Source organism: Pimephales promelas, chromosome 20 (assembly GCF_988280905.1).
Source record: "Pimephales promelas chromosome 20, fPimPro1.hap1.1, whole genome shotgun sequence".
In the NCBI taxonomy this organism is placed as follows: Eukaryota; Metazoa; Chordata; class Actinopteri; order Cypriniformes; family Leuciscidae; genus Pimephales; species Pimephales promelas.
In genome coordinates this window covers 15,735,207-15,750,368 of record NC_142788.1, presented here as the reverse complement: position 1 = coordinate 15,750,368, position 15,162 = coordinate 15,735,207, and the positions used below count along the sequence as shown (strand labels likewise).

The 15,162-nt window shown below is 36.2% G+C and overlaps 2 protein-coding genes across 4 annotated transcripts; both read right to left on the bottom strand.

Moving 5' to 3' along the window:
* Positions 1 to 2,383: 2,383 nt before the first annotated feature.
* fbxo44.7 (F-box protein 44, tandem duplicate 7) lies at positions 2,384 to 12,086 on the bottom strand. 3 transcript variants are annotated; one of them, XM_039651424.2, is made up of 16 exons: positions 11,760 to 12,082; positions 11,180 to 11,441; positions 10,974 to 11,091; positions 10,753 to 10,848; positions 9,668 to 9,803; positions 9,430 to 9,572; positions 8,394 to 8,440; positions 8,193 to 8,304; positions 8,020 to 8,115; positions 7,191 to 7,326; positions 6,953 to 7,095; positions 4,772 to 4,818; positions 4,582 to 4,687; positions 4,371 to 4,466; positions 3,183 to 3,318; positions 2,384 to 3,080 (listed from the first exon to the last, which is right to left on the bottom strand). In XM_039651424.2, exons 1-16 carry the CDS (start codon positions 11,820 to 11,822, stop codon positions 2,943 to 2,945), a joined length of 1,875 nt encoding a protein of 624 aa, XP_039507358.2. In that variant the 5' UTR covers positions 11,823 to 12,082; the 3' UTR covers positions 2,384 to 2,942. The 3 variants fall into 3 exon arrangements, with proteins under 3 accessions (XP_039507358.2, XP_088980696.1, XP_088980697.1); XM_089124570.1 differs by lacking the exons at positions 2,384 to 3,080; positions 3,183 to 3,318; positions 4,371 to 4,466; positions 4,582 to 4,687 and adding an exon at positions 5,567 to 5,624 and having other exon boundaries at positions 11,760 to 12,086; XM_089124571.1 differs by lacking the exons at positions 2,384 to 3,080; positions 3,183 to 3,318; positions 4,371 to 4,466; positions 4,582 to 4,687; positions 4,772 to 4,818 and having other exon boundaries at positions 6,949 to 7,095; positions 11,760 to 12,085.
* Positions 12,087 to 12,147: 61 nt separating this feature from the next.
* LOC148970618 (F-box only protein 6-like) lies at positions 12,148 to 15,072 on the bottom strand. Its single transcript, XM_039651427.2, has 6 exons — positions 14,960 to 15,072; positions 14,209 to 14,473; positions 14,005 to 14,122; positions 13,821 to 13,916; positions 13,270 to 13,405; positions 12,148 to 13,192 (listed from the first exon to the last, which is right to left on the bottom strand). Exons 1-6 carry the CDS (start codon positions 15,038 to 15,040, stop codon positions 13,046 to 13,048), a joined length of 843 nt encoding a protein of 280 aa, XP_039507361.2. The 5' UTR covers positions 15,041 to 15,072; the 3' UTR covers positions 12,148 to 13,045.
* Positions 15,073 to 15,162: the final 90 nt, after the last annotated feature.

Genomic DNA, 15,162 nt, shown 5'->3' with positions numbered 1-15,162 from the left:
CATTTCAAATGAACAATGAAGTTCTGACTTTTCCTTTGGCATTTATAGATTTTTGACTGTATTTTGCCACTGACCACTATCTAAATGACCCTGTTACAGCTAACCAAAAGCAAAATTTCAACTTCTCTTCAATAATTATTTATCTAGAGAGTCCAGAGAATAGACCTAGACCGATTTGGTTCCAATGGGACAAAAATCCAGGGACTAGTTCGCAAAAGTAGGTTTTGGACAATTTTCCTTCATTATCATCTGGACCTAACTGTGACAAGTTGTTATGACTAAAGTACATACAAGTACAAGGGTGATTCTCCAACTAGGAGCACTTTTGGCACTGTGAGTTTTTGAAAATTCACTCTCTTAAAACACACTTAAAACAATCTTCCTAGCTTCATTAATTTGTCTTCTAACACAATATAATAGTGGGCAGTTTTAGAATTCCATGGAATATTATTATTTTTAACAGTTTTTCTGAAGAGCGATTTCAAAGATGTCATTTCCACCACTTTTCAATTTATGTATTTTATTACAATATAATATTGTAAAACTGATTATATAAGATTATGTATCAGTCAACAACATCAGTGGCTACCTAATCATGTAACAAAAGAAATCTTAATACTTCATGAACTTAATACATTTCCATTTAAAGTTGTTAAATGCCACGAGTTGCCACGAGTTGGGATTTTTTGCCTACAGCATTTCATTTTTGCTCAGGTCTATGATTATTTTTTAAAGTCACTAACACATTTATTGTGAGTAATGAACTATTAATACTTGATTTAAAATACATTTAGATCCACATAATTTGTTATTCTTATGTTTTTACTTAAAAACTGTGTAGTGGTGGAAAGTGGTGGAAATGACGGTTAAGATAGTTTCTGTTAATTTTTACTTAAATTGCCAGTCCAAAATATTTTTAACCTTGTATTTTATTATTTAACATGTATAAATTGAACAGTATACATAATAGTTTTGAAAATAATGATTACAAATGATATGAAAAATATATGAACCTGCTCAAAACATTAATTTCATTCAAATAAAGCTGTACACTGTGTGTGTGTGTGTGTGTGTGTGTGTGAGAGAGAGAGAGAGAGAGAGAGAGAGAGAGAGAGAGAGAGAGAGAGAGAGTCTGTGTGAGATAGAGATACTGAATGTAGTGTCATAGTGTCTGTGTGCATGAATCATAAATGTGCATGGAATGCCCCAGCTTATAAATCACGTTGTGTGCATTACACATTAAAATGCTACCATCATAAAAAAACACAAGTGTAACATCTTAGCCATAACCACATAGGCTACATAAAAACAGGCTAGACATAACTAACATGTTTTACATAAACAACAGCAGTAAAAAAACTGTGACTTCTTGGCCACCGACTTCGGCATCTTAAATAGAAATATAGATGAATAAAAATACATATAGAGTGTATTGGAATGTTAATATATAGTTTTCAGTCCAAAAATCACAAATATGTCATGAGAACACACAAATAGCACACAAAAACTGCATTTATATCATGTCCAAAGCTATGCCTGTAATTTCTCAGAGGTGGAAATGACGGAGGTGGAAATGACATTTTAGCAGTTTTTCTGCAATATTAGCACACCCTCATGTCATGCTTAGCTGCTTTTAGACTTAGCATGTTGTTTACTCATAATAAACATAAATACATTATTTTCATATTTGTTGTACATAATTCAACCAAACTACAGCCACGGTGGAAATGACGCTGAATAAAAATACTCTGTATAAAAGCTTGAGTTACCTTGATTTATTTTCTTGTACTGAAGAGCACATGTGCCTGAAGTTTCGTCTTCAACTAATACGTCATTTCACTAATATTGCCATGGTTACCAAGTAAATAAAATATTTAAGGTGGATGTATTAAGGTGGATTTTGTTGAGGGAGGTGGAAATGACGGAAAACCTGGGGACAGACTTATTTTATTCCAAAATTAGTTTAAAATTGTGATATACATGTGGAATTTCGATTCGTAAGATATTATTTTATTAGTCCTTAAGACAAACATGTAAAAAAAAAAATTTTAATCGATTCTTTAATTTGTATTTTTAACATTCAAAGAGGGCCAGTCTGGGCTGGGGACAAGCATAAAACTGCAAAATCTGCTAATAAACAGCCTTGCAAAGGCATTTTAAAAAGAAAACAGGGGCCAGATTTGGTGGTTACTAGGATGATGGAGCATGAACTTCATAAATACAATGTATTTTTGCATTTGTTTGTTTATGTATTTACAAAAAAAGGCCAAGGACACAAAAGTGCCTGTAGTTGGAGAATCACCCACAAATGTTTGAGTATGCGGTCAGGAACGCATAATAATAAATGAAACAAGTAAATATCACCATAGAGATAACTAGACTATTAGAATATAACAACAGGCATGTAGAGCAAACCTTGAAGGAGATATGTCTCCTTTAAGCCCCAGACCTTCAACTTTTATTTCATAATCAAGCATCAATGTACATTTATAAGTTCAAAGCTTTAATGTTGAACATAACATCATTTACACACAATAACTTTGAGACATTTATTGGCTGTAACTGTATGGCACTGAAGCAATTTATTTCATAAGCAGTCATTGCATGTCTACGGCTGTAGTTATAGTCGTCTACTAAGGTCCTTCATTTTAACAGTATAACATATATATCTCAGGATTAGGCCTTAATTCAATTAGAGCATTATAAACTCTATAAAGTCTTAGAAAAAAACAATTCTGGTGTGCATCTTGAGACAAAACAACGGCACTGACATATTCTAAGATATAAACATTATATTGTATTTGATACATATTTGATTTATATCCTTATGGCATAATGTATCATTACAATTCCCAATTTCAAGGTCACTTTTGCACCTGTTAAATGTAGGAATGTAAAAAAGTAAAATAATAATAAAAACATGTGGAAAACACTCTGTAGCATCAGACTGGATAGATCTCCACGGTACTGTTAGTGACCTGTATTCCATTCTGGCCTTTCCAAAATTGTGTATCCTTCCCGCCATGTGTGAAACGGATAAACCGAACTCCAGGTCCATAATCCATAAAGACGTGTGCCATCTGAAACAAAGCGGAATGAACACAGGGACAGTTACACTTTTATTATTATTATGTTTACAGAGGACTAACTGGACTGTCTGTTATTCTACTTTTTCTACTCACTTGACACCATGGATACATTTTTCCCTTTTGAAAGTAAACTTTCTCAGGCTGAAAGGTACTGATGGGTTTCTTCTTGTCATCAAGCAACTCTACACAGATCTGATATTCACTTCCACAATCAGAATGTGGGGTATACCTGCAGTTAAGACATCACAGAAATGTGGTTCTGTTCAAAATCAAATATTTGTGTTTTCATATTAGAACCTGATTTAACATTGGTACTGTGTTCTTAAAGGGATAGTTCACCTAAAAATAAAACCATCATCATTTACTCACCATCCTCGTTTCAAACCTCTGTGACTTTATATCTTCTGTGGAACACAAAAGGAGGCGTTTTAAACGTCGATGATTCCAATTTGATTCCAACATTGGACAGCATAGACTATTTTATGAATAAAAACCAGAGATTTTTCAAAATCTCCTTTTGTGCTCCACATAACACAAAAAGTCACACAGATTTGGGATGGCAAGAGGTGTTACAAGTCCTTGCCCTCACATAGACTACGTTACACATAATGCATGTGTTCGTTTGTAGTTGCGATCGCTCATGGTTGCGCTAGGCGCTTTCGCTTTGGTGTGGTCCGTCCAGCATGTGGTCCAGTGCCATGAGAGAAGTATTCACGGTGCATCCTTTGTTAATCCTGCGCTAATCTTGTGTGTATGAGTGCTGTGTGCACCATTGGATTTGCCTATTCCTTCTGACCGAGGAAGACGAGCAATCCATAATCAGCTGCAGACACACACGATCTCTCACATGAGGTGAACTATCCATTTAATGATATTTAAATTAAATTATGTCCTAAGTGTGTGTTGTTTTGTTTAGTTATTTTTTACTCTGTTGTGAAGGACAGTAGAGACTTGACAGAAAACAATGTTGAAGAGAGAGGAGGGAACAGGAGTGGTCCCAAAGTCCCACGAGCCAGGACTTGATCTTGGGTTACCTGAAGCTTAAGTGCACCATTTGTGTCAAAGCTTATGCAGATTCAACGATAAAATGAATTACAAATATATATATATTTTTAAATATGATTGTCATTCAGCTTGGATTCTCATACTGCCAGGCACAATTCCAGCATAAGGCATATGTGACCCAAATGGACAGGTCATTTACAAGAATTAATCGCATAAAATATGAAATTCACCTCCTTAGATACTGTAGCATGAAATGGGATTTCGATTGACTCTCACCAGTCTGATATTTTGATATGAGGTTGCTGTTGATCCATGAAAGCACCACTATAACCTTCTTCTGTCAAATCAATCAGCTGTTGCTTCAAACATAACCTGAGGACAAAGTTTGAGTGATCCATGTGTGGATTGGGTTCATGATCTATTTATTTTCACATTGTTACATATACTGAAATTAAATGAGCTGAAGGATCTACATTATCAAACATACCCATGTGACGTTACAAAACATCTTCTGACTGGAAATATCTGCCTATTTCCTCCTGTCACCCAGTGGTCACCTCCATCATGTACAATCTCCCATCCTTGAAGTCCATCTAATTAAAACATCAGAAAAGAGATGTTCGCTGAAGCAAAAATTATAGTCACATATATTGTACAATCTAAATGACGTGGCTCACTTTGTGCACTGGGATTCTTGAGCAAGTTACGATTAGTGAGACTGAACCTGCAGGTGGAAACACAGAAGTTACTGCATGTTGCCCATTTTGATGATATTACAGTAAACCAACTGAAACACAAATAATAGAAGCTACTTTCGCATTAGTTTTATGTCAAACATCGCTCTTCTAATTTACTGCAGTAGGACTCTAATCTGCTTCTGAAAAACTGAAATATATCTCGCAGAGGAGCGTCTTGACGACTCACTACTGGTTCATGCTGTCAGAGCTGATCCATTATATACGTATAGTATACTGCTTGATGGTTTAGATATCCCAATAGTCACAGGATTCTGGACTTCCAAAATTGCTGAATTAGGATTTAGGATTCTTAGGGATCACGTGTTTACTGTTTATCGACAATATAGAACAGAGTGATTGTTAATGCAATCAAAGCCCCTCCCACAACTCTGAGAAATGCAATAAGGCTGCAGTAGGACAGGACATGTTATGGGAAATGTATTATGGTACAACTAGACATACCAAAGATAGTCTAGCCCTAGAGACTCATCACTCATTTTGAGAAGTTAGGTTATACGAGTAACCTAACTTCCTATAAGAGTCCGTGTTAACGGAATTTTCTCTGACTACATAGTCCTACATTCTGGATTACCTCAGGGATGTGTATTATCGCCTTTGCTCTTTTCTGTTTATACTAATGAACTTAAGTGTAACATTGATGATCTTACATTGATTAAATATGCAGATGATTTGGTTTTAATTTCGTGCCAAACAGAAAAGAACTGTCCCACCTACTTTGAGTATATCGAAAGCCTTGTACAATGGTGTGACAATAGTTGTTTACGGTTGAACACTGGGAAGACAAAGGAATTATGCTGTGGGAATCAGAATAAGAAATGTACAGGTGTCCTCCAATATGAAGAAGTAACTATAAAAGGTGTAAAGATTGAGCAAGTTAAAAATTTTAAATATTTAGGCACAATCATTGACGATAAACTTTTGTTTTTGGATAATGTGAACCACGTACATAAGAAAGCAAGACAGCGCTTAAGCCTACTTAGAAAGTTGCGAAACCTTGACATCGAAAAGAGGATCTTAACCATTGTATATAGATCGATGATTGAAAGCATTATAACTTATAATATTGTCTCATGGTATGGAAATTTAACAATGAAATTAAAGAATAAATTAACACGCGTAATAAATGAGGCAAACAAGATTATCGGCCATAAACAGAGCACACTACAAGAACTATTCTCAAATTTTATGGAGAAAAAGGCGCTAGCTGTGTTTTCAGATCAGACTCATCCTCTCCACTCATGCTTTGAAGTCCTCCCTTCGGGTCGCAGGCTACGTACACCGTATGCTAGGAAGAATATTTTTAAAAGATCATTTGTCCCATTGGCAGTGACTGTTTTAAACCAAATTCTCAATTAGGGATGTTATTGTGAATTATGTGCACTGTATTTTTATTGAATCATGTATTTATTAATCATTAGGGGTGTATTATGTGTTTTATGTGTTAAATGTGGTTGTAGAATGTTGTTGAAGCCAGTATCAAAGATGAATTTCTGTCCAGTTAATCTGAACAGACAATAAAGGTAAAACAAACAAACAAAATACATTTGATTTGATAACGTGTATGATATTTCTCTCTGTCATTCAGTGTTGGTGCAATGAGTGGGTTCAGCTGCCAACCCCTCTGTCATTTGAACATATGAAATACAGTATGGTAAATATGAATGTTAGTGCATTTTCTAAATACTTTTATTATTACTATAATTAAAAAAAAAAAATCAAACTATTATTATTGTTACTTTTATTTATTACACTCTTTTTAAAGTTTAGAAATTCCTTAAAATTATTTTCATAAGCTCTGGTCAGAGAAAAATAAAATTAATGAGTGGCTTTGATTGGTTTGTAAAGTATAATTAGCTGTAAATATACCTCACTCCCCTGGCCTTAAGAGGCATACCAACAGCTGACGCTATAGGCTGTGGTCATTAAGCCCAATGCTTGATGCTGGTTTCAAGTGGGCGGATCGGAAATAGTTAACATTTGCACTGATATGCATACATAAAACATGTATTTGCGTTGTGCATTTTGATAAAAAATAATGAATTGCTAAAATTATAAAATATGTTTTAGAGTAAAATAAATAATAATGCTGAAAAACATTACCCGTCATCAGCGGAATAGATCTCCACGCTACTGTTAGTGACCCGTACTCCATAATGGCCTGCCCAGAACTGGGTATCCATCCCACCGTGAGTGAAACAGATAAACCGAACTCCAGGTCCATAATCCCTAAAGACGTGGGTCATCTGAAATAAAGCAGGACGAACAGAGGGACAGTTTAGCTTTGATTATTAGTTTGATTCCAAGGGAATAACTGGACTCTCTGTATTATTCCACTCACTTGACACCACGGCTCATCGTTCCCATACGAAAATATAACTTTCTCAGGCTGAAAGGTTCTGATGGGTTTTTTCCACTGATCAAGCAACTTTACACAGATCTGATACTCACTTCCACAACAAGAGATTGGGGCATACCTGCACCAGACAAACAGCAAATAAAAGTCTTCCTGTTAACAAAGTGGCCTTTCATATTAAAACCTGATTTGTGCCAAATGCTAGTAGTGTATTCTTAAAGGGATAGTTCACCTAAAAATGAAAATTCTGTCATCATTTACTCACCATCAAGTCGTTCCAAACTTATATCAATTTCTTTATTCTGAAGAACAAAAATTATGTTTTGAAAGTTGGATAATGACTTTCCCTTTGACTTTCATTGTATGGACAAAAAAAAAAACACTTTCAAAATATTTCTTTTATGTTTCACACAAGATATATGGTCACACAGGTTTGGAACGACAGGAGGTTAAGTGAATGATGACAGAATTTTTGTATTTTTAGGTTAACTATACCTTTAATGACATTTTAATTCATTTTTACATACAGAAATAAGATTTATTTTTGACACTTTTGCCTTTATTTTGTAGAACGATTGAGACTTCACAGGAAACAATGTTAAAAAGAGATGTGGGAGCAGGATCGGAGAGTATAATCGACAAAATAATAGGCCGATGGCAAAAAAATAAACTAAAAAAAAAATAAACGTCATATCACTTTGGGTTTTCATACTGCCAGGCACAGTTCCAGCATGTGAAAAAAATGATCACATATAATATGAAATTCACCTCCTTAGATACTCTAGCATGAAATGGGATTTTGAGTGACTCTCACCAGTCTGATATTTTGATATGAGGTTGCTGTTGATCCATGAAAGCACCACTATAACCTTCTTTCGTCAAATCAATCAGCTGTTGCTTCAAACATAACCTGAGGACAAAGTTTACGAGTTATTAATGTGTGGATTGGCTTGATGATTGAAAATTTTTCCGAACATTCAAACAAACCCATAAGATGATATAAAACATCTGGTGACTGTTTCCAGAAGTGGTTTCCTATTTTCTTCCGTCACCCAGTGGTCACCTCCACTACGTACAATCTTCCATCCATGAAGTCCATCTGATAAGAATATCAGAAAAGGGACTTTTTTTAAAATATTTTTATTTTTTTTACAATTGTTATTGTACAATCTTAATTATATGAGTCACCCTGTGCGCTGGGATTCTTGAGCAAGTTAGGTTTTGTGCATCTCAACCTACAGGTGGAAACAAAGAAGTTACGTCTCATATTCTGAAGGTACAGTAATTATGAGAGAAAACTCATATTTTTTATTTGAGGAACACCCCCCAAAAATGTGTACATGCCCCCCCACCCCCATCTGCTTATGTAAAACTGTCTTGTGGTGGTGTCTAGATGGCAGACCTATTATATGTAATGTAATATAACAATGATTATTAGAACTGAATACATTTACAATAGACCTTTGTAATGTCATACTTGTCAATAGAGTGCCTAAGTCCCTCCCCTTCCGGTCGACCACGATGGGACCTTATTTCGGAAAAATATTGTATGGTAGTCAATGGCGAGAGACAACAAATATTTTGATGTCGTTTGAATTGTGCCCTAAATTACACACATGATGTTTGTCAATTTAAAGGATACATTTTAAAGTAAAGAAAGTCGCAGTTTGATGTAAAACCGTTGAGGTATAAGACTGTGAAAATATGTAATTACAAAGACTACAAACCCCAAAGACACACATTTTCTCTCAATGAATGAAGCTAACTTTACGGAGGCTAATGTCTGTCATTGTTTCTATAGTCTTATGTTATAATCGCAACGGTACGCCGTCATGCCTGAGTGTTTTGTACCAGACTGCACACACACAAGCAGCGGATCTTGCTCGTTGTTTTGCTTCCCGGGAGATGTAGTTAACTGAACGATTTTCACATAAAACTAAATGTTACTCTTCTGTTTTAAGACAAACTGAGACGTTTTTGACTTTCAGAATTATCTTTTAAATTGACAAACATCATATGTGTAATTCAGGGCACAGTTCAGACGGAATAAAAAGATAAGTTGTCTCTCGCCATTGACTACCACACATATTTTTTTTCCGAAATAAGGTCCCATGAGCCGGAAGCGGAGGGGCGGGACTTAGGCTCTCTATATCTCCTTATAACATAATTTATTAGATTGATATTAAATTTAGGAATGTAAAAAAATTATTCTGGAAAACAGTACCTCTCTGCAGCAGGACAGATCTCCACGCTACTGTTAGTGACCCGTATTCCATAGCAGCCTCTCCAGAACTGTCCATCCTTTCCACCGTGAGTGAAACGGATAAATCGAACTCCAGGTCCATAATCCTTAAAGACGTGGGTCATCTGAAATAAAGCAGGACGAACAGAGGGACAGTTAAGCTATGACTATTAGTTTGATTACAGGGGAATAACAACACTGTTAGTATTCATTTACTCACTTGACACCATGGATAACTGCCCCCTTGATTAATGAAAACTTTATAAGGCTGAAAGGTTCTGATGGGGTTCTTCCTCTCATCAAGCAACTCTACACAGATCCGATATTCAGTTCGATAATCAGAATGTGGGGTATACCTGCAGATAAGACATCAAAGAGATATGGGTCTGTTCTGAAATTGTTTTTTCATATTTTAGAACCTGATTTAACATTGATACCTTGTTCTTTAAAGGAGTCAGATAATGCCCTTTTTGTACTAGTTAATATAAATGTTCAGGGTCTAAATGAAAACTTTGTAATATACTTTTATAAAGGAATCTAAAACAAAAATCCAGAAAATCACTTTGTATGATTTAAGTAATTAATTTGCATTTTATTGCATGACATAAGTATTTGATACATGAGAAATCAGACCTTTATATTTGTTACAGAAACCTTTATTTGCAATTACAGATTTCATACATTTCCTGTAGTTCTTGACCAGGTTGGCACACACTGTAGAAGGGATTTTGGCCCACTCCGGAATACAGACCTTCTCCAGATCCTTCAGGTTTCAGGGCTGTTGCTAGGCAATACGGACTTTCAGCTCCCTCTAAAGATTTTATATTGCATTCAAGTCTGGAGACCGGCTAGGCCACTCCAGGACCTTGAGATGGTTCTTACGGAGCCACTCCTTAAGCCAAGTTCACACTACAGGATTTTAAGCCCGATTTGCAAATCTTTGAGCTCGCCGACAAGTCAGGGTGTTATCGCGTGCAAATCACGGGGGATTAGCGGATGATGAACGCTTGCCAATCTGTTAGTATGAAAGAGCCAACAACTCATCAAAGATGCTCGTAGACGCGTCGCCAAGCCCAGAAAATATCTAGCATGCTAGATATCCAGAGCTGTCACACGACTCAACCTCAGTGATGTCATAAGCTCCAGCCAATCAGAGCAAGGCATGGGTTGAGGTCATCAAGTATGTATATAGTGCATCAAGGAGAATGTGACCCAGATGGTCATTCACAAGAATTAATCACATAAAATATGAAACTCAACACCTAAAATACTGTAACATGTAATGGGATTTTGAGTGACTCTCACCAGTCTGATATTTTGATATGAGGTTGCTGTTGATCCATGAAAGCATCACTATAACCTTCTACTGTCAAATCAATCAGCTGTTGCTTCAAACATAACCTGAGGACAAAGTTTAGGAGAGATTCATGTGTGGATTGGCTTGATGACTTATTTTCATATTGTAACATTGACTTAAAATAAATGAGCTCAAAACATTCTTGAAATATCTAAAATATCAAACATACCAACGAGGTGATGATGAAAAACATTTTGTGACAGTGTTGTCTGGAAATAGTTTTCTATTTTCTTCTGCCACCCAGCAGCCATCCCCATTCTGTTCAATCTCCCATCCTTGAAGTCCATCTAATTAAAACATCAGAAAAGAGATATCTTAAGAAAGAAACCATTATAGAGACACGTATTGTACAATCTTGACTAGGCTCATGGTTACCATCAGCACTGGGATTCTTGAGCAAGTTCCGTCGTTTCTTAGTTAAAAAGTAAAACAGGCGCCAGTCCTCTGGGGGTCTGGAAGCATCACAGGGCCGGATCCCCTCTCTCCAACAGCGCTCTCTCCAGTGTGCAGCACTGTCCACCAGCTCCTTCCACTCACGACACACCAGCCGACAGACTTGCACCACATGATGTTCAGGCAAGTTCAGTAGGATCTCCTCAACCACAGCTAGAGGAACATCTGGTGGCAGAACTGTGCACTGACAGTGGAAAAAAGATTATCTTTCAGTTCTAACCTTACCTTTTTTTGAGTGCTGTTGAAAAATCCAGCTGTGAGACATGTTTGATAGTTTTCAGTTGGTCACCATGTCTCAAAAACCCCATGGCTCCAACAACAACAACAACAAAAATTTTCAAGCAGAAAATTTAGTCCATTGATGTAAATTTCCGCAATAAGCCTGGCCAGTTCGGGAGCGCAAGAATGTTTAATATTTTAAGGCAGCAAGATAATATTCTTTCATGGGAACACAAAAGGAACCGAGTCCCAGTAATGGCGGAATAACATATAAAGAACTTACTGTGTCTGAACTGTTTTCAAAGTCCCTCGAACAAGCAACATGATCGCTCTCTGACGGATCCATCCACAGAAAGTACGTTTTACAGACGAACGATATTACAGTAAACCAACTAAAAACAGTTCACATTAGCAGCTAGCAAGCTAATTTCGCATTAGTTATGTCTAGCATCGCTCTCATAATCAATGATAATACAACACTGTACGTCAATCTGCTTTTGAGAATAGTTTGGCAGAAGAACCGCGTGTGGGCGCGGGTACTACCCATAGACTGGTACTACCAGAGCCCTAGACATTCTTTGGTACTGCTGACCCACCGTTACTTCTTTCAGACATCCAATTCCAGTTAGTCACATGACTGCATCCGGCAAACAAAAAAAATAAAAGAAATGTGTGTCCAGGTATTACATTTATTACGGTAATTTCAGAAACAGCAGAGACCCTCTCTTTCTTTCTTTTTTCTTCGAGTTGCCCAGAACTGTGATAATTAGAAAAAAAAAATTATTAATATCGATGTTCTTTTATTTCTTTTAGTCCTTGTTTTATTTAAGATGTGTTTACATCTTAATTATTTGCAATGTCCTATTCTATCTACCTTATTAAGAAATATATATTATAGGGGACGGACATATGCACACCTCATGAAACCATTGCAGTATTAGGTTGAAAATAGAAAACATATAATGTCTGTCTCAGCAATAAGTATCTTCTGTTTTGTCACAAGGAACATTTATTAGACACTTTAGATAAGATAATTTTTCTTATGACCCCAATGAGCATCTCCAGTCAAATTTTCACACATTCATTTAGCAATTTCGATAGTTTTGCATTCTTCTCTTGGCATTTAATATATTTTTTTACTTGTTTAGTGCGAGTTAAATATCTTTTTTGGCCCATATTATCGGTAAAATAAAACCTGCGTAATAACGATGTGTACATCTGAATATGAGGCCTTTTTGAATTGGAGCCCTCGTTAACAATTACATATCACATTTTCACCAATAAATGATTATATACAAAATTACTAGTGGTTATCAAGATTGATGTGTTTTGGAATTGATATAATGTGCTTGGAAAATAAAATATGATTAGAATATTGGTGTACCTAATATGCACCGCATATTCCTTATATCTTGCATCTATCCTGTTCATAGACAACCCAGGTGCATCATAAATGAATCATGTATACTGTAAATATGGGATTTTTACTATAGCATGAATAAATGGGAACTTTTTCAAAAAATTGCCATTGGGGTCGCTAGTAAAGGAAAAAAAACATGCAGGAAGACACTATTTCTCTGCAAGAGGACAGATCTCCACGCTACTGTTAGTGACCCGTATTCCATAATGGCCTGCCCAGTACTGTGTATCCACCCCTCCATGAGTGAAACGAATAAACCGAACCCCATGTCCATAATCCTTAAACACGTATGTCATCTGAAATAAACAAAAAACAAATGCAGACTTTGACTTTTAGTTAACAGGAGAATAATTGTAAGTATTATTCTACTTACTTCACACCATGGCTCATCGTTCCACTGCTGAAAGAAAACTTTTTCAGGCTGAAAGGATTTGATTATTTTTTTCTCCTCATCAAGCAACTCTACACAGACCTCATATTGACACCCACAATCAAAGCGTGGCGCATACCTGCAAGTAAAACATTTCATAATTGTGCTACCATTTTAGAAATGGGTTTGTACCTAACACAGGTATTGTGTTCTCAAAGAGAATTATTATTAATAATTCACCCAAAGATTAAAATTATGCTATCCTTACTGTGGAACATAAAAAAAATGTTTTGAAAGTCAACAGGGTCAAAAACAACAACAACAATTTTTCAAAATATATTTTATGTTTTAACTTTTGAATTGTTTTAACCAATAACAGATTTTTGCAATAATAGTAAAAATTACAGGTTTAAAATATTAATAAAAACATCAATATCATGTTGACATATTGCAACAAGGCATATGTGACCCAGATGGACAGGTCTTTCACAAAAAATATTAAATTCAACACCTAAAATACTGTAGCATGAAATGGAAGTTTGAGTGACTCTCACCAGTCTGATACTTTGATATAAGGTTGCTGTTGATCCATGAAAGCACCATTATAACCTTTTTCCGTCAAATCAATCAGCTGTCGTTTCAAACATAACCTGAGGACAAAGTTTATGAGAAATTCATGTGTGGATTGGCTTCATGTTTGATTCAACTTTCTTCAAGATTCTAAAATATCAAACATACTCATAAGATGTTACAAAACATTTGGTGACTGTGTCATCATCCGGAAATGGTTTCCTATTTTCCTCGGCTGCCCAACGGTCACCTCCATTCTGTACAATCTCCCATCCTTGAAGATCATCTAATAAGAACATCAGATTAAAACCACAAGCAAAAAACATTCTCTTTTTTTAATATTGACATGTTCGACCTAATTATGTGGCTCACCATCAGCACTGGGATTCTTGAGCATGTTCCGCCGTTTCTTCTTAGTTGTAAAGTAAAACCGGCGCCAGTCCTCTGGGGGACTGGAAGCATCACAGGGCCGGATCCCCTCTCTCCGACAGCGCTCTCTCCAGTGTGCAGCACTGTCCACCAGCTCCTTCCACTCACGACACACCAGCCGACAGGCTCGCACCACCTGATGTTCAGGCAGGTTCAGTAAGATCTCCTCAACCACAGCTAGAGGAACATCTGGCTGCAGAACTGTGCACTGACAGAGAAAGAAAGTATAACAATTTGTATAACAAAATCCAACATTTAAGTTAATGTTTATCACCGCAGACTTTTTGTGCTCATAAACTGAAAAATTGTATCAATTGGACACGCTAGAAACCAGCAAACAACGGAAGAAAAAAAATGAAAAGAAACCACTGTTCCAAACACATCTAACGTATTTAACTGGATTTCCAGCAGAAAAGTCTCCATTATAGACCATTTTGCAAGATGTAAACACTGGTCCAGAAACACTTCCTGTTTCAGTTTGTAACTGTTTTCTTTATTTCACATGTAAAGAAAACATCTTAAAGATGTTTGTTTAACTTTTTGATTCAGTTTTATATGTTCTGTTGGTTGTATTTTATCCCAGCTTTTATGTAGTGTTAAAAAACTGAACCAGGAAGTGCTTCTGGAGCAGTGTTGTTTACATCTTGCAAAATGGTCTAGGTCAGTTTGATGTTAGTTCTCGTTCTCAACTTACTTCGCCCGAACTGCATTGCCTCGAAGCAACATGAATGAGCTCACTCTCTGAATGAGCCATTCTTGTTTTTTGATTAGACATTGGTCCTTAATGACACGTTTGTGCGTCTGGACCTACGTGTGGAAACACGGAAGTTATGTATCATAGCCTGACGAAGAAGATACAGTAAAACGCAGCTACACAAATAGCTAACTGCACATCAG

What these genes read in the sequence shown, in the direction of transcription:
- fbxo44.7 (XM_039651424.2), bottom strand. Translation starts at nt 11,822, where the DNA reads ATGGATCCGTCAGAGAGCGATCATGTTGCTTGTTCGAGGGACTTTGAA. An exon ending in CATATCAAAATATCAGACTG is followed by an intron (nt 9,804 to 10,752) that starts GTGAGAGTCACT and finishes TCTTATCTGCAG; the next exon opens with GTATACCCCACATTCTGATT. An exon ending in TGTTTTATATCATCTTATGG is followed by an intron (nt 8,116 to 8,192) that starts GTTTGTTTGAAT and finishes CTTTGTCCTCAG; the next exon opens with GTTATGTTTGAAGCAACAGC.
- LOC148970618 (XM_039651427.2), bottom strand. Translation starts at nt 15,040, where the DNA reads ATGTCTAATCAAAAAACAAGAATGGCTCATTCAGAGAGTGAGCTCATT. An exon ending in TGTTTTGTAACATCTTATGA is followed by an intron (nt 13,917 to 14,004) that starts GTATGTTTGATA and finishes CTTTGTCCTCAG; the next exon opens with GTTATGTTTGAAACGACAGC. An exon ending in TATATCAAAGTATCAGACTG is followed by an intron (nt 13,406 to 13,820) that starts GTGAGAGTCACT and finishes TTTTACTTGCAG; the next exon opens with GTATGCGCCACGCTTTGATT.